Below are 24,309 nucleotides of genomic sequence, written 5' to 3'. Positions count from 1 at the left end.
TTAATGGATATCTTTAATAGAACATTTGTGAACAATATTTTGAGTTTTGTAAACACCCAAAAATACAGAAATATTAAAGGAAACAGTAAATTAAATGACAGATGTTTCAGCTAATGTCAAAATGTTTGTCATTGAATTTGCTAACTAGGGCAGCAGTGTGGAGCAGTGGTTAGGGCTTTGCACTCTTGACCTTGAGCAAGGTAATTTACCTAGATTGCTCCAGTAAAAAAACATTTGTATAAATGGGTAATTGTATGTAAAAATGATGTGATATCTTGTAACAATTGTAAGTTGCCCTGGATAAGGGTGCCTGCTTAGAAATAAATAATAATGAATGTCATATTTCAAAACTGTAAACACATAAGAAACCACCACATAACTGACAGGTTGCCTTGGCACACCTTTGTAAAATGTATTTTTGTGTTGGAAGCAAATGGAAAGAGAGATTGATTGGAATAGCACCCCGGAGGAAGTTGTGTTCGAACAAAGATCCCCTGATCCTGCACCACCTTCTGCATTTGGAGTTATTTATTTTATTTCTCATTGTTGTCTGGAGACACACCCTCAACTCTGCCCTCTGCCCTTTGGCATTACTGCATGTCTTATGTGTGGACTTGGCAAAGTGTGATTGGCTGAGAGTGAAAATATATTAATAGAATCTAGGCCAGGGGGAGGGGTGATTGTATTGATGAAATGCATTCAGAAAAGCTTATATTGTAGAAGAACACTTGGTAAGTGGAATTATAGAAAGCTCTACAATGAATTTAACACTGGAGTGAAGATGATCCCTTTTATACCAGAGTGTGCTCATGTCATGATAACATGATAGCTGAAGATTTTTTTGGCAAGGAAACATACGGAAAAATATATTGTTTTATACATTCTAAAAAGTGATCTAAAAAATACCTTGTGTGGATTTATTAAATTTAACATCTACATATTGTGGAAGATTTAAGGTTTTAAAATCCACTATCTTCTTTATTAAGTAATTTGTACGTGACTTTCATATTAAAATATATAGGTTCCTGAGGATAATCCATATTAATCATATAGTCTGGAATGGCTTTATATAGCTGTCACAGCCTGGTGTCTCTCATTTATCTATATAATGTTAAGTAAATTACAGAATGCAATTTGCATAGCAAATTAATTAGTCATCATGTAAAACAAGATGCCAATTATTTTACTCTAAAACCTTATAACTAGGGGTCTACTTAAATCGCGGTAAATTCACGTATTTTTCACGGGTATGTTGCGGAATAAAATTAGGATTTCGCGGAATGCGAAACATTAAATAAACCTAAGTAGACAGTATTTCAGAACACTATAGAGCCTAAAAATAGTGCTACTTGCTTCCTTATTAAAACAGTGCTGGCATTTGTTAAAGGCGAGTATGCAGCATCCCCCTGCAGTTGACTTGCCCATACATTGAGACTGCACGTCTGCATCCGCTGAATTGGTTGGAAGTTACGGCAAAGCTTTGCCAAGTTATACAGATGTGGAAATCGATTAGAAACAGCCCAAAAACTCGGTTACACAAGGGCATCTGGCATACTTTAATTAAAGTCAATGTGTGCAGCACGTTCGTTGTCATGTTATTTGTCCCATCCAAGAATGTATTTTATTAGTACCGAGTCAAAACAAAGAAGACGTGGCTATTCGGGTCTAAAATTCCAACTAAGCAGCAGGTTGAAGCGAGGTGGCTGGATCGTTTAGTACTGATTTAACTTGCAGACAGGAATACTTCTTGTCTGCGCTGACTTTCCAGTTTGGTTTCTGAAAGCTGTTTATTTTACGTTCTGTTCAGCAGCCTCTGTAGTAGCATTTTGTTTAATGTGTGATTCTGAAGATAAATAGCGAGAGATCGTATTTTCTCCAAATACACATTAAGATATGGAACACAATTACCTCAGTCTGCATGTAGTTTATTTGGGAAATATCTTGAAACGATCATCAGCCGAAATATACTTTGCTTTCTTTGTCGTCCATTTCTACTATTTTACCTCCAATGCTGAAAACTAGATTTTAGCAACCTAAATCAAAACAATGCAGCACCAACTTTGTCCCACCCCCTACTGCACAGTACTACAGATCACATAAAAGCAGTAAAGACGCACTGATAGGCTGATTAAAACGTTGTCATTTGAATAGTAAACAAGAACGTTAACTGCTTTAGAGAATTTATTTTGTAAATGTTACTTGTGGACATTTGTTGTTTGTTTGTTTTTTGCTTAAGTGCAATGCACACGGGACGGCGAAGGAATAAAAAAGGGCTATCTACAAGGAAGATACGCAGTTTGCGTCACTTGCGTTGTGCAGTAGTGCATTTAAACAAGTTTCCTTTTTTTTCCTCTCCGTACTTGTTTGTATGCATTGGCCCCTAAGAGGTGAATTTCGCGGTGACCTCTCAATTTCACGATTTCAGCGAAATCCGCGAAATCGCGATTTAGGTAGGCCCCTACTTATAACAGGTATATAATAGTTTTACATATTTACTATATAAACAAATAGAACGTTACTTCTTGTGAACTGTACATTAACAGTACGTTTGACTACAACTTGTGTCTGATACCTGAAAAATGGGCCATTGCCCCTGAGTACAGCCAAAGATAGTTGAGGGTGTGTGACGTATTTCCGCGCGTCCCGTGAAATGAATGGATGCGCGTCCATGACACTCGCGCTCCCGGAGAACGAAATGTCACGTGATAAATGACCCTCCAATCAATGAGCTGGTCTCCCCCGAAAGGCGCGTTCCCGAAAGCAGCGGAGACAAGCAGGGGAGTTGATTCAAAAGCGGTTCCTTATACAATTAATATAGTAACTTGTAAATCAGCGTTAACATGTCTGAGGAGAAGCCAAAGGTGAGATGTACTGTGCTTTCATTAACGTTTTATTCTTCTTTAAAATCATTAACATTATGATTAATTTGTACAATTTTCAGCGGTTCATTGATGCATGGGTTGCCGCATTTTGTGAGGGTAGAAAAAAAAAAAAAAGGTCTGCAAAATTAAAACATACCCGACTTTTTCCTAATTGTTTTTTCTCACGGTATATGTGCGTTTTTTTTCTTTATTTTTTTTAAATAACAAGCAGGTTTATACCATGAGAGGCGATAGCTTCCATTGAAACTGCGCCATTGTTTATCCTTACCGCGCAATTCATTTTCTAGTTCAGATTTTATTTGTGAAAGCGCTATGGAGTCGGAGTAAAGGAGCCACGATATGTTTTCGGCGTAAATATTACTAGCAGGTAGTACAAGTAAGTAGAATTAAACCCAAATTGCTCGAGCCTCCAATAAAATGTATACGTTGCCGTACGTCACGAATATTCATAACAAAATATATATTTAAGTTTTGTATTCACATTATTGAGTATGGACGTATTGTTTTTTCATCCGTTGCCTTTGGTTGCCATTTCAGATGTCTGCAAACAGGCCTGTTCAGTCACGAAAAACCATTTACCGCTACATTTGAAATAAAATTGCCACCGTGGGCCGAAATGTTTATAAATACATTCCTGTTGATTTTAAATTGTACTGTAGACTCACAATTTGAATTGAATCCAAGTTTGTCAACGTTAGGCTATGATCATGACTTCAACCTAGTAACCTACATTGTCGTGGTTCAAAGGCCTTCATGACATTAAGGCATCCTGACCCCTACTTAATATATCTTATGAACTGTGAAACTGTTCTTCTTACAATCCTCGTCTTTTCCTGTTGTATAAATAGCAGGCTAGAGCGGGCATATGTATAGATCTGAACTTCCTGACGGCAAGGTTGGTGTTACATTGAAATAGTTATCCTACAGACCTAACAAACAGCAACGTTCCCATACGTAAATTACTCTACTTAATGTGCGCGAGTCAGTTAACATTTGTTAAATATAACATACAAATGTTTTTTGTATGCAGTAACTTTCTTAATTTCTCTCGTAATCATAAGGATTTGTTGTAGAAGTCTACCTTGAAAATTGCCATGCAGCAGTGTACCTTTTGTTTAGGCATTCTTTGGCTGGTAGTGACTTTATTTTTAATTGTTATTTGTTTTTAGGATCCAGTTAAAACTGAGAACGACCACATTAACCTGAAGGTGGCTGGCCAAGATGGATCTGTTGTCCAGTTTAAAATTAAAAGGCACACTCCCCTCAGCAAACTAATGAAAGCATACTGTGAAAGACAGGTAAGAACAAATCTGTGGTTCTGATATGATGTGCTACCTGTGCCTTCGATTTCTCATATTGTAGCAAAATGACAATGGTCAAAAACTGGATGGCTGCAAAGTAAAGCCAGTGGAGAGATTTCTTTTTATCTTACAAAAATTGTGGATGCATAAGTTCGGACCAAATTACTTGTTTAATTTAGTTTAGTGCCTTTCTCATGACTTCAGCCAGTGTTGAGCCCCAAATTAAAATGTGTGCTTTGTGGTAGACCAAATATTTCTCATATTTAAATGTTTTTTGCTGGATGTCATTCTTTTGTAGGTCTACAATCTACATTACAGTGTAAACGTGCATCCGTTGAATAAAGTACCAATACAATGCTAATGTATGTAAACATTTAGTCATGCATAAGGAGTAGTAGGTTAAGATTGTATATCTTTTTTGTGGTTATTTTTTCAGGGTTTGTCAATGAGGCAAATTAGATTCAGGTTTGACGGTCAGCCAATCAATGAAACCGACACACCTGCACAGGTAAGAATGGTCCCTTTTATAAAAACAAATGCATGAAGAGTTCTGACATGGACATGTAACATATTGGTTAAATTGTCAAACTACTGGAAAGACTTTTTGATGATCAAACCTCTTTGTATAAAGAGAATCCTATCTACACAAATATATAGGTTGCCACTGGTCTGCTATTGATGACTGCTTGACTGCAGTGTGCAAAATCTAGGCCTTATTGGCAACCTTTGTCTTTACTTTTTAATACCCACTTTATTGACAGTAGAGTCCATTGAGATACCAAAGTAAACAAACCAATCGTTTTTTTTTTCGGTAATCGTTCAATCGATAGCGTCTAGCTAATGTTAAGAAGCCAATTGTGACTCGTTAAAATTGTTAAACAAAAACTAAACCCTAATCTTTGATAACATTGCAAGCAATGCTCCAAAAAAGATATACATTCAAGGTAAGATTGGTTTGTGTTTTTCAGCTTGAGATGGAAGATGAAGACACTATTGATGTATTTCAGCAGCAGACCGGTGGCACGTGCTAAAGCTACATCTCCCTTCTTCCAGGGGACTGCAGACCTTGATCAGACCCACTTCACTAAGCTGTCTTTGACATTTTTCAGATACATTTTCTGAAAAGGGCATTTTGCAGTTATTCTTGTTTTTAATCCCCGGGTGCATCATGGGTACCTGATTTGGGTCTGGTTTGGACATGATTTGCTAGCAGATAAAAATTGTTTGTACAAGAGGAGGGGGGCGCTGTCTTACAATTTACATTTTAAAATGGGAAGACTATTTTTGGGGGGGAGGGGGGGTGTTACAATAGATTATTTAAACTGTCATCATGGTGCATTTACAAGGTACAGACAAGTATGACTTTTTGTTTCTTTATTTGTTCTATTAGAATAGCCTTCCCCATAAGCCCTATACTTTTGTAGGGGTTGACTCCAAAACAGGTTATTGTTCCAGCAAGATTCTAAAATGTGCTTTTTGAAATCCCACATAGAAGGCAGTGTTTTACACTTTGGGTAGTCCGTAATAATTTCATGCACGCCAGGGTGCAGTACTTTTTTTAAAACTTCCAGTATTTCTGTAGTGCTTCGCTGGAACAATAACCATATACAAAAGGATTAAGCGTATAGCAGCGTAAGGGATGCCAGAACCACACTCAATCTAATGTTGCTTTTCCTCAACACTTGCTAAAAAAAAAAAAATATACAAGAATTTGTTTTAATGTTAAAAAAAAAAAATAATAATTAAAAAAAAAATATTTGGTCTGCATTTTGATATCAAACCTGATCAAGATTTTTTTTTTGTGTGGGGAGGGTGACATACATAAAGCAAAATAATAAAAAGCCTCATGTAGACTGAGATGGATGTGTTTTTTCCTTATTCCTTACCTGTATTGTGGCAAATAAGTGGGTGTTTGCTCTGCCTTGGCTGCATAAAGGCATTTCTCCATTAACATGACTTTTCTGGTCCAAAAGAAAGTTTCACCAGTAGATTGCAATCTTGTTAAGGAAAACATTTTAATTGTATTTCTTTCTGCATTTTCTTTTTCATCAGGGTAGAAAATTCCACTGATTCTGTAATGTTTCTCTACTGATTTGTACATTTTATTTGTTGTCCTTTACTACTGTATACAATAAATATAGTTTGGTACTCAGATTGCCTGTCGTGTCAATTTTAACAAAAAAAAACACACGCTCCTGTAGTATACTGATATTAACTTCAGGCTTAAATTGAGTTAAAGTAATCAGCAGTGGGGAAACTTCAGTATTCAGCTTCTGAATATTATGATGTACTGTGTGTCACGTTCAGCACATCATGTACAAACTACTGTCAATATCGGTTTAATACTGTTTCTTTGAGCAATGTTTTTACTGTAAAAAACCTGTAACTGACAATTTTTTTTTTTTAATATACAGAATTGTATTTGACAAACCTTTGTACTGAGGGAACTTTGAAAACCTGACTGCTTTTTGTTCTAACAAACTAAGCATATATATATATATATATATATATATATATATATATATATATATACACACAAACACATATATATTTTCCATTTATAGATGAGAGGGGAGTTCCCTTGCAGCTTCCATTCATCAAGAAGGGTGGGCATCTATGACTTTTTTTTTTTGTAAAATGAATATATATTATTATTATTATTTATTTCTTAGCAGACGCCCTTATCCAGGGCGACTTACAATCGCAAGCAAATACAAATACATTCAAGTGTTACAATATAAGTCATACAATTATATAATTAGGTGTATTATATGTTTAAGCAATGGTTTCATTTCTAATTTATATATCATGTTCAAGGTTTCTGAGCTGGCAGACGGTGATATGAATTTCTTTGAGATATACAGTTGATACATAGGTTTGGACATAAAACTGATTTTACATACAGACTACTGATCAAATATTTAGTGAGTATATTAGGTACAGTATTTTGATATGTATTTTTATTTAATTGGCTACTTGTATACGTTATTTTAAGGTAATTCGTTCAGAATGGCTGAAGTTATACCCCTTTAAAGAATGATACAACACTGGTACTGTTTTGTTGGGTTTGTATCACAGTATTGATTAAACATAAAAGGTGATACTGATTGTAAGCGATGACGTACAGCAAATGCATTGTCATACCCAGTGAATACCTGAACGTCAGCACTCAGTCCAGAGGCGGCACTGTGGTTCCCAGCAAGCAACTGACGGTAAACCCTCTTGGAAACGTGCCTTTTTTCGTTGTTATCACAATAACCCGGAAAGGATTATATGCGACTGCTACGTTTGTGCTAGTCTGGTTATTATTTATAAGCCGATATTGAAATTATTTCCTTTCGTTCTTCAACATTGTTAGTATATAAATCTTCTTGAGCATGGCGGGGACAGCGCTGAAACGACTCATGGCAGAATATAAACGTGAGTATACACCTGCATTACGTGCTATCTCGTTGAAATCCTGGTACGAAATAATACAACTGCTGTTCCATTCTGTTGTCAGCTGTCCGCTTTTGCCAGTGATGTTAATTGCTTCTCCATAATAAAGTATTTTGTTTCTTGGTATTGCTTTGTGCTATCATAACTAGTAAGTACTATTAAAAACCGTAGTAGACACACAGTTGTGTAGTGTCTTGTACCACAGGGTTCAGGAAACTACATGCAGGGCTACTCAACTTGAACTTACTGTGTGGCCCATTTCAAAATCTGGCAGAAGAGCGGGGGGCCACAATATTTGTATACACCGTTTTTTATTAATATTAGGTATATAGTTGGATGCGAATTGCACATATTACGCATGGCATACTTAATACTGTTCAATGAAAAATAGGGCAAAGGCTCGTTGCTTTTTTAGAAAGATACCGTGAGATGTTTAAGGATGGGGTTGACAACAACACATCACTATAGTAATCTAAGTGAAAGCACTGGCATCCGTGGTTTCATGTCAGAAAGTTGAGAGGCAAACTCAATGGACGAGTTAGTAAGAAGATACTCCACATATGGTTGGTTACGCAATGTTATCAACTGTAAATGCAAAGTTGAACATTTGTGAACTCATTCTCAAGAAGCTGCCCCCCCCCCAAAAAAAACAACCAAAAAACATACCCAGATTGTGGCCGTTTCTTGCAGCTTGAGGTTAAGTGTATTCATATGATGGGTGATATCGGAAAGAAATGCCACTTTAGTTTCAGCATTAACGTTTCATCATTCAGTGGTGACAGTAGATCGGCTCTTCTCTACCAACAAATCTATGATGGCAGGAAGCAGATCCATGACACAAGCCAACAACTAAGCCATATTGCTTCTGCATGCAGCACCAAATCGCTAAATGAGTTTCATATTCGTGGACTGAAGGTTTGAACTGTCTGTGCTTGAGTGCGTGTGCAACGATACCTTTCACTATTTTAACCACAACCTTTTCAGAGATCATTTCCTTAACTTACAGCATAGTTTTTCCTGGTCTATAGTGCAGCAATAGGAAAATATGTGTGGAATCTCGCCGTTGGCTTTAAGCAGGGCAGTCAGTCCTTTTTCTTTTCAAACCATGGATGGTGCGCCGTCAGTAGTTACAGAAACAAGCTTCTTCAAGTCAATATTTGTACCTGTTACTTCCACAAATGTCACCAGTTCTTGTAAATATGCTCTCCCCGCGTTTGGCCAGGAAGGGCAAGCAGTTACTCTACACATTTTTCATCATTGTAAAAACGTACCCAAACAATTATCTGCGGTCGAATGAACGATCTGTGGACTCGTCTAGTGGTAGGCTGAAATATTCAGCATTTTCACGATCATTGTACAGCTGAGTAAACACACTCGTCTTGCATCTTTTGAGTATGACACTTGTAACTTGGAGATGAGTTTAATAATGTCATCCTTACTTTTAAAATCTGCAAGTAGGAAACGCTCCTTGATTAGTTCTCCATCCATATTATTATTATTATTATTATTATTATTATTATTATTATTATTATTATTTAGCCTTTTGCTAGTTGCCACGCAATTTTAAATGAAGCTTTTCACAGCTCACTTCCAATCGTGTATGACTCACTAAATTCGAGGTGACAGGTTTATTAATGGCATTGCAAGTGAGCCTTCTTTTAACACAGCAATAGTCTTCTCGCACAGCAGACACATTGGTTTTCCATTAACCTCACTAAAAACAAATTCAGATTCCTAGTTAGGATTGAATGTTCATCCATGGTTTTGCTTTTTTTTGTTGCCATTTCTTATCTCCTTTTATATTAGTTTTCTGAATGATAGACTTAACGCTTTGAGATATTGCCTTCATATTTGATACACAACTGTATTCAAAGATTCTGTATATCGTATGTAAGGTTAACAGTGCATGCTAAATGTGGGTATCTTGCCATTGATCTCTGACCTAATATGAGGTTGTGTGATGTTTCAGGTTTCCACTATATAGACACAGTACAGTTTTGACTTTTTCACACTTTTTGCTCCATTGTGCAACCAATTCTGGGATGGTTTCCCTGTCCAGTTCTTTGATAGGGTGGAACTGATGTACAGTACAGTCAGTTGATTAACCATATCATTGCAGTTGTTGTATGTTTTAGGTGTAACAGTTATAAAATCATATTGATCTTCAAAATGTAAAGGATGTGTAAATCATTTAGCAAAAGTTCATTTCTCTACAGTTCATTTTCTCTCCTGTAGGTGGTGCAATTGCACTGCGCTTTATTAAAATTCTGACAAAAGAAATTGAGATACTCTAATTTTAAACATTTATCCACGACATTTATGCGCTGAACAAAAAACAAAAACAAAAAAAAGAAACGTAAGTGAAACGTGGGAAAGCTTGACACTGGCCATTCGGAAACGCCTCAACTTTTGAGTTGTCTATTTATTTATTTATTTGGCAGATGCCTTTATCCAAGGTGACTTACAAGTGTTACAGGGCAGTACAGGGTTACAGTGCAAGCTTAATATTTAAATACAGTAAAGTTTACAGTAAGTGCAAATAAAAATACTAGGATGCAACAAGTGAGATTACAAGAAGTTATATCTACAATGACATATTAGTAGTGCTCATAAAAATAAAATGTGACTGTCATTCTAGTTTTATTTTTTTAAACTGTTGCATTAGCTTGATATCTGGGCACAATCTTTAAAAAAAAAAAAAAAAAAAAAAAAGTTAATTTGTCTAGACAGTATTCAACTGTAATGCCATTATTTCTCTATTTAAGAGATTCAATGTAAAAAATATATATATAAAAGGAAATCTAATCAGAGCCAAGGAGTCTCTCTATAGTTTAAAAGATTGAGTAATAGCAGAGCTTGCTGTATAATTCTCCTTCCTATTCTATTCAGCTTAACACTAGGCAGACATCTCTGTCTACTGGGTTGTGTTTACTGTGGCTGTGCATTCTGTCTGCTATCTCCATTACTTCCTTCTGTGGGGCCAGCTGGGTTTTATTTTTCTTCAATTCTCAGACACAATGTAGCATTTTATTGAAAGGAAAAAAAAAACAAAAAAACAAAACACTCCATGTAGTATTTTGGTGTAAGTTGCTGTTCTACACTCGTTTTTAATTGTGCAGTTTAATAATGTCTTGGTGTCTATTTGTACTCTATGGTACCAATACATAATTCCACAGCCTTTATCAGAAAGCAGGCCTTGGTGACAGTCCAGTTTATTTAAATTCCTCAGAGTTTATGTAAAAAATAAATAAATAAAAAAAAAAAGCTTGTAAATGGAAAATCTCTTTATGGCAAGAAATACAATACACCCTTAGTGGTCATTCCACCTCACTTCAGAAAGTAAGTTTTTATAAGCAGACTGCTAAATAACAATCTAAGCAGAAAACAACAGAGAATAATATGGTAGTGCACATAACAGAATATTTAACAGGTAAGAAATGTTACATTACGACAATGTAAATGATACCAGCAATGAACCCCAAAGCTCTGCCTGTGGGAAAGTGTATGTGTTGTTCCCATGACAGCAGATGACATAATCAAGAATACTGCAATACTGATGTATTGGTAGGGGAACTAAAGTCATTGCAATCTTATACTCTGTGTGCTCAATCTCTGCTTTTGTGCCATTTGTTTTATTTTACATTTTAAAGTAGTTACGTTGAGATAAAAATGATCATGCCTTCAAACTATTGAGAAATATACAAATGCGCCCATGGCAACTGTTATTGGGCATCATTTTTGGGGTGTTTATAGTAATGTTAGATAACAGTTTAATCAATTCACCTATTCACCGAAATATCAGGTGGTAGTGTTCTACTGTAAATGACGTGATAAACTATTGTGCTCTTGTCAAACTGCTTTGAATATTGTGTACATCTGGATGTTTCCAAATGGCTGTCATTCTTCTGCACAATGAAAAGCAACACCGTCAGCTGTGTGCACCAAAACTGCCAGCTGTTACACCTAAAACATACAACAACTTCAATGATATGGTTAATCAACTGACTGTACTGTACATCAGTTCCACCCTATCAAAGAACTGGACAGGGAAACCATCCCAGAATTGGTTGCACAATGGAGCAAAAAGTGTGAAAAAGTCAAAACTGTACTGTGTCTATATAGTGGAAACCTGAAACATCACACAACCTCATATTAGGTCAGAGATCAATGCTGCTTAATGCTTAGTTAATGAAAAGTGTAATGAAGTACTGTGGGTTTTTTCATATGATAGATAGACTTGTCCATTGGAGAAGTTCCACCAAATATTTCTTATTGAGCTCTGTGATTTTTGTTGTTAAATAATGAATGATTAGGCCTGGGTTATACTTGCAATTCAACCTGTTTTTACTGTATAGCACCCTCACCCCTCATACCCAACCACTGATATTGTGCCTGGATAAACCAGTAAAAAACACCACTTAGAAATAAGCATTTCCTGTAGCACTCTCAATTTTATCTTGGAGGCGAGCAATATAGTTTAAAATCACAAAAAGTATGCTCAATTATTATTTTTATGTTAATTCTAGTGGTACAATGGGCAACCCAATTTCTTAATCGAGTATCCCATACGCATTTCTCGACAATAATTGATGCACCAACAATTTATTTTACAAGAACAAACATTAGGATTATTATCAGTAGATACAGTAACTAAAAATGCTGCTGTGCATAATAGTTAAACAGCAAGGCACGACTTGCATTCAAATGAGAACATTTTTTTTTTTGTATAAATTTAGTCGTCGACAATGTTTTTTTATTTTACCCTGGTTTTCCCCTCAATTTGGAATGCCCAATTGTTTTTTGTATCCTGGTTCACTGCTGCCGAAAGGATTGTATCCTAGCAATACGTTGACATTGGCTACCTACTGTAATATAAGTGCATAATCAGTGTTTTAATGCAAACTGGCAATGGGAGACTTTGAACTTTAATTTAATGCATCGATTCACCGATATGTAATCTAAGCTCTGGAAATGTAAGCACAGATGATCAGTAATTGATGCATCTGTTAATTGTTGCATCTCTACTGTAGTTCATTCTTAGCTGTTCTACCGTACACTATTTTAATATGAACATTTCAGAGAAGAAATCAGTACAGAAGTAAACAGTTACTGTATACTGTTATTAGTCCTTGATTATGAACATTCTGTATTTGTCAGTTGTATTGGTCACTGCATTGCTCAGTCATTTTGTATTTCTCTTAGTAATACTCTCAGCTTTTAGATAGTCCACAGCAAGACTTGAACTTGTGTTTTTTCCCTCAACAGAACTGACATTGAATCCACCAGAGGGGATTGTAGCAGGTAAGATTCATCACAATCATTCCAATGATGTCTGCCACTGTAATTCATACCGTAGTTTTTCATTTTTCTCTGTTAGCATTTAACTAATAACTTCTTCTAAATGCAAAATAAACCATCCAGGTCTACAGTAATAATGAGCTGCTCTATAAATTAAAATAATTAATATAGGGCTGGGTATTTCAATCCTAGTACCTGCCTTGTGTGCTGCATGTAGATATTGTTCATCTACTTTTAAATCTAAGTTTGAATTTACAGCCACGGTGGAGGATGAATGTGACTGACCTGCTGTACTTGGAGTGAAATAATAGAGCACGCACTCAGGAGATGCTGGAGACTGCAGATTTCTGTAGCTGTATTTGGTAATAGGTTTTATTTTCCACCTTGACAGGCCCTGTCAGTGAAGAGAATTTCTTTGAATGGGAGGCTTTGATTATGTAAGTATGGTGATTGATTTAATATGTGATGTATTGGGGTTTGTATCGTACTATTGGGCTTAAATTCTAGGGGAATCTTGGTTGTTACTGCATATCCAAATAACTGCAGTTATTGATAACTTATCAAATAAAGGTATTCAAGGCGCAAAGTTAACATATTTTGTAGCATTTTGCGACCCAAAACTTAAATTGCAACTTTTTTTTTTTTTTATGCAGTAGCATTTTTCTGATACCTTGTGCTGCAGTATATGACCGACCCTGAGTGAACACGCACATAATTACCAGTATTATTTTTTTTTAACATGTACTTTATTAATATATTTCATAAAGTGGGAAACCATTGCTAATAGAGCTTCACAATAGATGACTGAGGTCTGTAACGCCCATATGTAGATACGCGCGAGGCCCACAATACAAATCGTACTTTACAGTATTAAAGTACAAATACTGTACTTGCAGTAGCAGAACCGTGTGGATACAATTTAATGGTATGAAGTTTATTTTCTACACTAAAAGTAAAATTAAATAACTGTTAAAAACATTATGATTTTATAACATGTTTATAACAGGCAATGACCTAACAGGATATACTGTAAGTTTATTCAGTGTCTATGAAATGCTAATTTAATCTGTCATGGAGATTATTTTGTTATAATGTTAACCCTGGTTTTTACTCATTCTAATAATGTACACATCATTTTTACTTTATCAAAATTCTAATTACGAAAAAAAAAAAAAAAACAGGAGCAAATAGCTAGCTATAACGTCTTGTTTTATCAGTACGAATAATAGGTGAAATACAGTCTTGAGGTGCATTCATGTATCTGTTTTCTTTTTATAGTAGATTATCGCTGCCTTGCATACTTCTCCTGTTTAACTAGTAAAACATGTGCTTTAACACAAAATTGGCTACAACTGTTTTTGTTTTAGTGTGGTGTCATTTAGGTGCACATTGATTTTCTATAACTGCTCTGGAGAGGTGAATTACTGCTGTGCAGGGACCAACATCAATTAATTTGTTCTGTGGTTCATGACTCGCTGTGAGCAAGCTCTAGCCAAGGGAATAACACTAAAGTACAGGACTTGTGTAAACAGCTCCCTCTTTTTTTTCCACAACACAGTAACAAGCAAGTACTGTATGACTTAATAAAATAATTAATCTTCCCATACAAATGTCACAGGGCCATGTTCAGAGTCATGCTTCATTTTAGACTTAAATATATGTACAAATCTGAATGGTTTTACAATACATTTAAGGTGGCACCGTGTGATGATTGAGATGTTTTATTTTTTGTTTACCCATTAAACTTCTGGTCAAAAGAGAAACAACCTTTTGTAGACATGCAGACACCAAAACACCTTGAAATGCCCCGCAGTCAAATGGAGTTGTTTAGCACCTGAAGTACACACCCAGTTTTATTATAAAGAGCAAGTTGACCTCATTAGTACTTTCAAGTCGAAGCTTAAATTTCCTGTTGCCTTTTTATACTAGGTTAGAAATTCATTGCATTCCATGTTCAGTGCTTCATACAGTAGTAATTTCATTTTAAATAGGTCTATTAAAGTTGAGTTGGAGTATGCAAAATAAAATAATGGTTTTAGTACTTTGATAAATGTTTGTTGCAAAAAAAAATAATAATAAAAAAAACTTTAATGTTACTTAGCAACAATTTATTTAGTTTTACCCATTGCCTGTCATGGGCTAGTATTCATGTATTCAAATATAAATTATTTAAAAATTCCCACCCTTATAAAACACAAATCACCAAAAGATCTTCAACAGAAGAAAAAGGGAGGACCAGAAACAATAGTCAGTGCTAACAGATACAAAAAATGATTTAAAAACCTTTTGTTACTCCTTTTAAATTGAATTATAATAAAATGATAAAAATAGAACTGGATTAAAAGGATTAAAAAGAAGAAAAAGCCACACAGTTCCAAAAGTGCATCAGCACTTTAACTATATACAGTAATTTGTTAACTGGCTGCTTTTATTAGGACATCCCACCTTGTATTGTGTAGGCCACAAGATCAAGAGTACGGCTTACAAATGGGGTAGGCAGAGTGACTATGGCCACATATGTGACATTCAAGTTCATCCCATGTATGCTCAAATGGATTGAGATCAGGGAATTGTGCTGGCCAAGGGAGATGACTTAAGTCTCTCCCGTTGCTTCAAACCTTTCAATTCCAACATGGTGGATGGTTTTATTTTATTTATTTATGTATTTATTTATTTAAGCTGGGGATTTACCCATTGAGACTGAGGCCTCATTTACAAGGGGGTCCTATCATCTTAAAAAGTGCCCAGTCCATCAGGGTAGCCATTCAGCATTGTCGGATGGTCTTGATCATCAGCAATTTTCAGATTCACACATGTTGTGACATAGATATCCTCAGATATGTTCCACAAATAAATAATAAGCTTAATTGTACATGACCACCCAATAGTTTTCCCAGACACAGTCACGGCCGAGTCATCTGTAATTGTGAACCCTTTTTAAGCCTCTCCTTATCTTTTGTTGCAGTTTAAAAAAAAAAAATTGACATGAGAAAAAGCAGGTGTATGTTAATAAACTATAATAATAAAGTAACAGACAAACTAATGTTAATAAAACTAAAGCAAAACAACATGGTTAAATCGCTATGTACTATGAAGTTAGCTGGCGGGTGTGTTTCAGGCTATCACAATGGCAGAGGCAAAAATAATGTCTGTTACTAACTGTCAAACTAAATTAACACAACACCACTACACATGTTACAAAATGCAGCAGCAATATACAAGACATGCACATTGTTTAACAGAATGGTGAAGCAACTCACCAGAACAGGAAACACCAAATTGCTCTGTGACTTGGGTCTGATTCAGGTTTTTTTGAAGAGTTCGAACAATTTTCAATTTTGTATAGCAAGAGAAACAGTGGTGCATTTTGCTGTTTGTTTACATGCCATTTTGTAGCGATGAGCTGCACTCGAGGAAATCAGAATACAAAACAATTCAATGATATGATGGCGGTTCTGGAAAGATTTAATAAACCAATCGGTGTCCCTCAAGACACTGTCGCGATGACAAGTAGTTTTTTTTTTTTTTTACAAAACTACTGTATCCACTGTGAACGAATCACTGTCGGTGCCAAGCGAAGTTCCTGTTCCTTTAGCTGGAGCATTTACAATGGGAAAAATCTGTTACACCACAAGGGGGTTCTCTTAGACGAAGTGTTCTCTTAGGAGGTGTTCCTATATGTGGAGACTACTGTAATTTTAAATAAAAAAAACTGGCTTGAGACAAACGGTAAAATTATGGTTTAAAAATTGAGGATTTATATACAATAATAAAAAATAAAAATAAATCCTACATTTTTAGATCTCTCCCCCTTTATAGTTCTAAGACATCATTGTTATGGCTACTATTTGCCCTGTAATGCTCTGCCACTAACACTTTTAATCTCATGTTAAAGTGGAACCCAAATACAGTCAGCACTCCCATATCTGACCCTATAAAATTAAAATGACCGTTAAACGCGTGTGACCCTTATCTGATTATTTCATTTTGGACCTTTCCAACCCTTGTCTGTTTTTCAGGGAACATAAAAAAAAATACAATATCAAAAATACATAGCTTAAAGGACTGTGTTTAAATAAGCAGGCTTCCATTTAGATGTACTGTGTTGGTACAATACTATATTTATGTATTTTAATTCAGAACGATGCCAAAACTAGAGACAACACGTTAACTGCAATACAGTACATACTTTTAAATCCGGTACGTATTTGTCGTCAGGTGAGTGTGGTGTGGTGACAAAGGCAAGGTCCAAACAGTAGTAAACTCCCAAAAGGTATGTGTTTAATTTAATACAAACAAAAAGAACCGACCCTCTACTAACAATGGTATCGGTGGGAACACGGCGGGCTTGCAGGCCAAAACAAAACAATAACAATAACAACAATCCACTCCAATTCCTGTGCACGAAAATGTGCTCTTGCTTTCAGCGAGGTGGTGGTGCGTGCTTGTGTCGTGAGGCGAGGGTGCTTGTGTCGTGAGGTGAGGGTAGTGCTCAGTTGGTTGGGCTGGCTCTGTCCTCTACGAGACACAAAAAACAAACACGTAACAAAAACAAACATACACTGCTCCGGCCGTATGTTACGTTTCAGCGCAAGGGGCCGTAATCGCGCAATCGTATCTCCTTTGTACCACCAAACTCCTCCCTGCAATCAGCCCATTGCCATGGTTTATCCAATCGCTGCCTGACCCGTACCTGATCACAATGGAGTTGTTTAGACTACTTGCAGTTACGCACTTTCCCCAATATGGCCGACTTCCGCCCACCATCAAGTCAACCCGTCTATGGGGAAGTGTACTACCAGCCTTACCCGGTGCCCTTTCCGATCGGGAGGGAGATTTACAGCATCAGTTCTTTCTCTTTATCACAGTATTGTAGCAGAATGTAAAATTTCCCATTAACGACCTAACAGCAAAATGAAATCTAAATGTTATCCATGCACAGAACTGTGTAAAACATAAAAGACAATACAATTTAGCAAAACCAAAAGGTTAAAAAAAAAAAAAAAAAAAGTTTCCAGAGTTAAAATAGTATCCATAGTCAGTATTCAAAGTTGCAGAATATAGTGCTTGATAAGGCCCAATGTCACAGTTCACTTGCAAATGAAGATGCACGAAAACAACTTAAGATCACAGATAAAAAAAAATATATATATATACATCACAGTATCTAGAACTGTTTAATGATTAACTGTTACATTACTCTAGCTTGTCTCATTCGCTTTGTTTTGGCTGGATTTTCGTCAGGTGATACTGGAGGAAGCGCTGAGTAACTGCACAATATAAGATAGACTGATTTGACATTAGAGAATTTTTTTTTTTTTTTTTTAAACGGGGACTGTGACGGATATTCAGATAAATTGTAACATTGAAGAGATGGGCTTTGTATCAGAAAACTGGAGTTGGAAATCGCGTGAGACGGGTAAGTGCATTAATTTGTTATATATATATATATATATATATATATATATATATATGTGTATATATATATATATGTATATAATGGGGATTGATTTTATTCTTAATACAAGGGCGGTAAAACACGACTGACGTGTATCTGGGTAACGGATAACCGAGTGTTGACTGTAGCACAGTCTTATACTATAGCTATGGGTCCTGATTAGGGTTATAAAGAGGGAACAGTTATTTCTTTGGGACTCAATGACCAGTTGTTCAAAAGGGAATAAAATCCAATGAACAGAAACCTTTTGAGTTGTGTAAGTATACAGTCCACAAGTCAAATGCTACACTGTGTAAAACTTCATTGACATTGTGTTAACTGCTCAAAATAGCCAATTGTTAATCTGTTTGGATACATTTGCCAACCAAAACATAGCAAGTAATTTGTGGCTTCCTCTCCTGACATTCTGGTTTTTGTTTCTTTAGGAAATGTGATAATCTGACTAATAGGCATAGCTGTTGCGCTACTGATTAATGTCAAGTATGATGCCACAGTTGAGCTGCTTGTAGAAAATGCAGGGGACTCGATTTGTCTGTTGAAATGTTCACAAAGGAGCAATTCATGTAATGCATTTTGGCAACTTGACCTCAAATGAAAAGACTATAATAGTGTTATTGTTGCTTTCACTTGGTTAGAGTAACTCAGTCTTACATTATAATTTACTGTTATAATTCCTTTGTGTCTGTCTGTTACAATCTTACATAGGTATAGCCTTCTGTGAGCTTTACTTGACAGAGGTTTTTTTTTTCTTTTAAAACTTGAAATCTGTCAGGCATGTCTATCAATATGGCTAGCAGCAGGTTGGTTTATGACAGGAAAAAAGGTATTGGAGTGGGGACAATTGTTTCTTTAGCCAAGTGTCGTACCACTGAAAATACATATTTGCTATATATTTCTTTCCAAACTCTATATTTTAGACCAATATAGCAAATATAATATACGACGGGTAAGATTTATGGAATTATTCTGCTACTGTAGCTACAACTACTTCCCCTATTAAATTACATTAGTTTGCAGCCACTAACCTAGAAGTAACTACTGAGGTGAAACATGTGCCATAGACCTTGACTTTGACCTCTGACCTAATATTGTTGCTGTATTGTGGTCATGTTCTGTTTTGGCTTCTGGATAATAGAGACCACGTGCTTTTGGGACATTGGGGTGCAATTCAGTGAGATAAACTGCAATGGACCTACTTGCATCCAAGACATAATTTGGAATTCACCTTGGCCAAAATCTTCTGGTGGCCTAGACCCTTTGATGTTTAATGGCTGCCGGTTTACAATCACATGACTGCTTTTTGTTTGTGGATAAGAGAGACCATACAGTGCTGGTGTGTGTATTCTTAAGTAACATTCACATTACAATGTTCACAAAAAAACTCAATCAGTAGTCACTTGATGCAGAAGCATATTCCAAACCCTCTTTTACAAACAACTGCCAATACACTATCATTATAAAACCAATGAAATGACAGTCCTCTCTTTTTTACAAGAAAAAAAATGTTGTTAACCTTCATTTACCCAGCCAGCAGCATAAGAAACCAAAAGCATTGACCCAAAAATAACCAGTAAAGTTGTTGTAATCATTATAAGTATCATATTCACATTATGATGGCTTTTCATAGCCCACACATGCAGTAGAAAGAAGCCTAGTGTGTGTTTGATCACTTTCATTTAGTTAACATTTAAAGTATAAAGACAAACATGGAAAAAAGCCTTTTATTGGACAAGCATTTATTGTTTGTCAATTTTGAGTGGGTGTTTATCCCTGCATTTTAAAACAAAGCTTTTCCTAATCCAAGCAAAACAAACACAAAACTGATGAGCAATGCTTAAACCAGTACGTGCATGCCTAATTCTTACCATAGCGAATATATTGTTGAATGAAATCATCAAGATTAAGAACATTTATGTGTAAAATTGTATTTGAAACTTTAACTGTTTGACCTGTATAGAGAGTGCAGGGTGCTGAAGGCTCAGGTAAAAGATGGTATTATCCTCCCTCATGAGGAGGATACAATGGAGGCCGTCGTACGTACATCACACTTCACAGTCTTCTCCATAGATCTGGAAAAACACTTATCTGGTTTGTCATGAAACTTGGTATTCTCGTTCTGGGGATATACTGTAGATGGGGGTCTGTCTGGCTGTCCGTACACCCGTCCATCTGTATATCAATCTTACATCTTAGTATATGTCTGGAGCGCTGCTTATCCAATTGTCATGGAATTTAGTACCAACACTATTTAGCAGTTATGTATCATATTCTGCAGATATAGAGGGGTGTCTGTCTGTCCATTCATCCATTAATCTGTACACCGCAGTTACATTGTTGAATTTGCATGGGTCATCTCTTATCAGATTGGTCATTCTTATTCTATACTATCCTGTACAATTAAAGACAAAGAGTCTGGAGACTAAAACATAATCGAAAGTGATTAACAATAAAAAGAGACAATTGGAAGGCATACAGAGAAAAAAAGCACCGGTTAAGAAAATAGGTTTTAGCTTTTTATATATATATAGATATATAAAGAAAAGTCTGTTTTACAACTTTTCATCTGTAGACACACCTTGTATTAGTCTTTCTTTGTCACACTTACTTTAGTACGTTTTACAGTGTCAACTCTACATTAGAGAGATTCATTGTAACTAAAAGGCTGTTGGTTTTCACAGGGACTGACCAAAATAACCAAGATTAATGCTCATCAGGGTGAATAAAATCATCCATCAGTCTACAGCTCTATCAATGTGATGCCTGTCTTTTTAAAATATCAAAATGAGGAGTCTTTTCAGTCTACTTCTGTCTGTATTGGCCTGCAGAGTAAGCTGGTTACTGGTAGGTCAGGCACTGTTGTGCTTGTATTTCTGTCAGACAGTTAGTGTTTTAGTGATCTGTGTTTCTTACCCTTTGGGTGATTAGATTACTGAAGCTGTCTTTTTTTATAACATATCCTTAATTCAGTTACCAGTTTTTTTCTTTATTTAATAACAAGTAGTTTTTTACTTGGAGGTTATTGCAGTCTTTCAATTTAATATTGGAAATCCTTGTTTTTAGACCCTGTATCACCAAGCAGAAATATTAGATTGAAGCTTTTTTGTTTTTTATAGAAGAAAAATAGTACCAGATGTCTGGCCCTTTTTAATGTTTTCCCAAGGTCATACTTAATACTCTTAAACATAAAAACAACAACATTCTTTGTATTCATGTATTAGAGAAACCCTTTCCTGGTGTGTGGTATTAATACCCTTTTCAACACAGGGTGACCTGAAATAATATATTTAATACTATGGAAGGTCCAACAAGATTTACTAAGTGGTGCACCCTACATATTCATGGGTTATGCAGGTCAAAAATATTGAGTTTGTTTAGTGAATCAACAACTCCATGTCATGCTATGTGCCTTCCTTGTAAGCTGCAGCTCAGACTGCTTTATAAATTGAGTCTCTGTCTTACATTTCACTTAGAATTGCTCATTCAACTGTTGTGAAACTTTGGTATAGGAATTCCTTAGCAGAAGGTGCTGCTTCCCTAGATTTGATTAAACTGCATGGAGATTTGGTACCATAAATGCTGTTTAATCATCCTGCACCTTGTTTTCAAGCAGTGCACACAAACACATGTTTCTGTTGGTTCACATCCACTCAAGGGTTCCCAAGTGGCTCGCTTGATAGGTGTTGTGTGCAATGTTACTCACACAGTCAGGGTTTGCATCCTGGCTGTACCAATCTGTCTATCTCGGCTGGGCATCCTGCTTTGCATTGGCCCTGGCGCTTCCATGGGTTGGGGAGGTAAAATCGTCAAGGACTGAGTTGCTTTACCATGCTACAGTGGCCCATAGTGGCCAGGTATCTAGTGAGCTCAAGAAGACAAGCAGGGCAAGTAGTTTGACATTTTCTGCCTAGTTCCTGGGTGTAAACGGATAATTGGCTTGGCTTGCTGACCTTCCCTTCTGAGCTGTTTTGGGGAGTTGCTGTGGTGAGGAAATGGAATTGAACATTTTAAATTGGGGAGAAAATCATGGCTAATAAAATATATTTTGACATCCAAATAACAAATTCTCCTTTTCTTAGATGCTTAGAAACTAAATTCTCTAATCCCATACAATGGGAGTGAGTTAGAAAAACAACTATGTATCTATTTATAGATCTATTTATATGTATCTATTATATATATATAGAGAGAGAGAGAGAATTTTATTTATTTATTTTAAATTGTTCACCTCGTAATGCATCTCTCCACACGTATTCTGGCAGCGCTTTTCTTACCTTTGACATCAGTTATGCAAACACTGTTTTGCTATCAGGTTTAAAATTCCCAACAGTGAGAATGACAAGCACCAACATTTTAGATGATGCGTTTTCTGGTTTGTGGGAATTCAATAGCACCTAAAGAAGAAAAATAAATTAAAGTGTGTTGGTTTGGCAGGATTATAAATACTGTTAAGCTTTAAATACTGTCGTGTTTTTATTCATTATCTTCCTCAGTCAATAGGGTTTAACACTAGAACTGCCATGTGGGTCAGGTGACCCATTTTGCATTTAAAATGTTAATTACTCTTCTGTTGTACATCACATGTGCATGTCCGTTTTTGACTTTTACTAAATATATGAATTAAATATCCTGACGGCGTTTGATAACCAGAATCACAAAAATGATAGTTATAAACAGTTCTACCAAGAACAGCTACATGGGTCAGTCAGTTGGCAGACGCGTACGCTCCTCCATAGAGTACAATGCAGCCGTCATACCGGAAGTAGTGTTATGGGTTTTTTTTTTTTTTTTTTTAATGTAGTGTTAGAAACAATGATTTCGGTTTTATAGTTTTGTGTGTACATATACCAGTTTACACCTGTACACGGGTATATGTACATACCCGTTTCTTTTGAAATGTGTAATTTATTATATTTTTTCACTGTTTGTAGTCGTGCTGTATATGCGCTCATTTTAAAAGTAAAGCCTTTTATGTTTAATTTTCCATTTACATACGGTGTTTCTGCGATGCAAATGTTAGCTATGATGTTCATGAATAAAACTTTTCAGTTGTATTCAATATTATGTCTTTCATTTTCATAACGAAGCAGTTAAAAAATGTATGGGTCACAGTGACCCACGTGGCGGTTCTAGGTAGTTCGAAAATCCGGCAGTTCTAGTGTTAAGGCCACCAATGGGAGCCAGGACTGAACTGAATGGAAATGGCAACTCTTCAGGGTGTTTGAATTGTCTGGGAGCACTGTGTCGCCACTCTAATGATTACTGCATCTAATTCCTTCAGGAAATCTCCTGAAAGGCCCTCCTAGAGTTACCCCTTTTGAATCTATTTCTCATGTAACATCAGTTATTTTTATTGGCTCAAAATATGTCCTATCTGCTGTCGCTAGTTGTTCAACCCTTTGTCAATATCTTGCATCACAATATGTTTTTTATTGCAGTGCCTTCGAAATAAACTTTAATGGACATTTTTGCACACATTACAGTCTCACCATGTTGGACATGAGTTACCCAACTGTTTTGCACACACAACACCTACCCTGGGACCCTTTTCTTCATCACATGTGGTTTATGTATCGCCAAGCACAAATGGAGGAAACGCTTGTGTCTGATTCGAGCAGGCATGACAAAATTTGAATTTATATAATAAAACCAATATGCATTAGACTTTGTAGTCAGGTTCCTGCTTGGAAATAAGATTCCAGACAACAGTACTTAATGTGTGTTCTGTGTGCAGGGGTCCGGAAGATACCTGTTTCGAAGGAGGTGTTTTTCCAGCAATCCTGAGTTTTCCTTCAGACTATCCTCTGAGCCCTCCGAAGATGAGGTTTACCTGTGAAATGTTCCACCCGAACAGTAAGCTATTCGTTTGACTCTTGCTCAGAAAGCAGAATCCAATTCACTGCTATCTCCTTGTAGGTATTAATGTGTCCCTCCA

General features: G+C 36.1%; 2 protein-coding genes across 3 annotated transcripts in view; both read left to right on the top strand.

The window, feature by feature from the left end:
• Nucleotides 1-2,713: 2,713 nt before the first annotated feature.
• Nucleotides 2,714-6,337, top strand: LOC117403901 (small ubiquitin-related modifier 3). The gene is made up of 4 exons (XM_034006386.2): nt 2,714-2,861; nt 4,052-4,180; nt 4,620-4,691; nt 5,152-6,337. The coding sequence occupies exons 1-4, from the start codon at nt 2,841-2,843 to the stop codon at nt 5,212-5,214; spliced, it is 285 nt and encodes a 94-aa protein (XP_033862277.1). The 5' UTR covers nt 2,714-2,840; the 3' UTR covers nt 5,215-6,337.
• Nucleotides 6,338-7,345: 1,008 nt separating this feature from the next.
• Nucleotides 7,346-24,309, top strand: part of LOC117405339 (ubiquitin-conjugating enzyme E2 G2) — a 29,390-nt gene continuing 12,426 nt past the window's right edge. Inside the window, exons 1-4 of one of the 2 annotated variants that reach the window (XM_034008318.3) lie at nt 7,346-7,603; nt 12,887-12,922; nt 13,311-13,356; nt 24,109-24,227. In XM_034008318.3, the coding sequence (XP_033864209.1) occupies nt 7,561-7,603; nt 12,887-12,922; nt 13,311-13,356; nt 24,109-24,227 (244 nt within the window). In that variant the 5' untranslated portion in view covers nt 7,346-7,560. Of the gene's footprint in view, nt 7,604-8,444; nt 8,537-12,886; nt 12,923-13,310; nt 13,357-24,108; nt 24,228-24,309 lie in introns of those variants that run through there. The other variant, XM_059032085.1, reaches the window with a different exon arrangement.

Source organism: Acipenser ruthenus, chromosome 10 (assembly GCF_902713425.1).
Source record: "Acipenser ruthenus chromosome 10, fAciRut3.2 maternal haplotype, whole genome shotgun sequence".
NCBI classification, from domain to species: domain Eukaryota; kingdom Metazoa; phylum Chordata; class Actinopteri; order Acipenseriformes; family Acipenseridae; genus Acipenser; species Acipenser ruthenus.
The sequence above is the reverse complement of the archived record's forward strand: the minus strand, read 5'-3'. Positions and strand labels throughout refer to the sequence as shown.

Excerpts from the sequence above, each read along its gene's own strand:
- LOC117403901 (XM_034006386.2), top strand. The coding sequence starts at position 2,841 with ATGTCTGAGGAGAAGCCAAAG. Across the intron at positions 2,862-4,051 it reads TGTCTGAGGAGAAGCCAAAG|GATCCAGTTAAAACTGAGAA; the intron begins GTGAGATGTACT and ends ATTTGTTTTTAG. Across the intron at positions 4,181-4,619 it reads AAGCATACTGTGAAAGACAG|GGTTTGTCAATGAGGCAAAT; the intron begins GTAAGAACAAAT and ends TTATTTTTTCAG.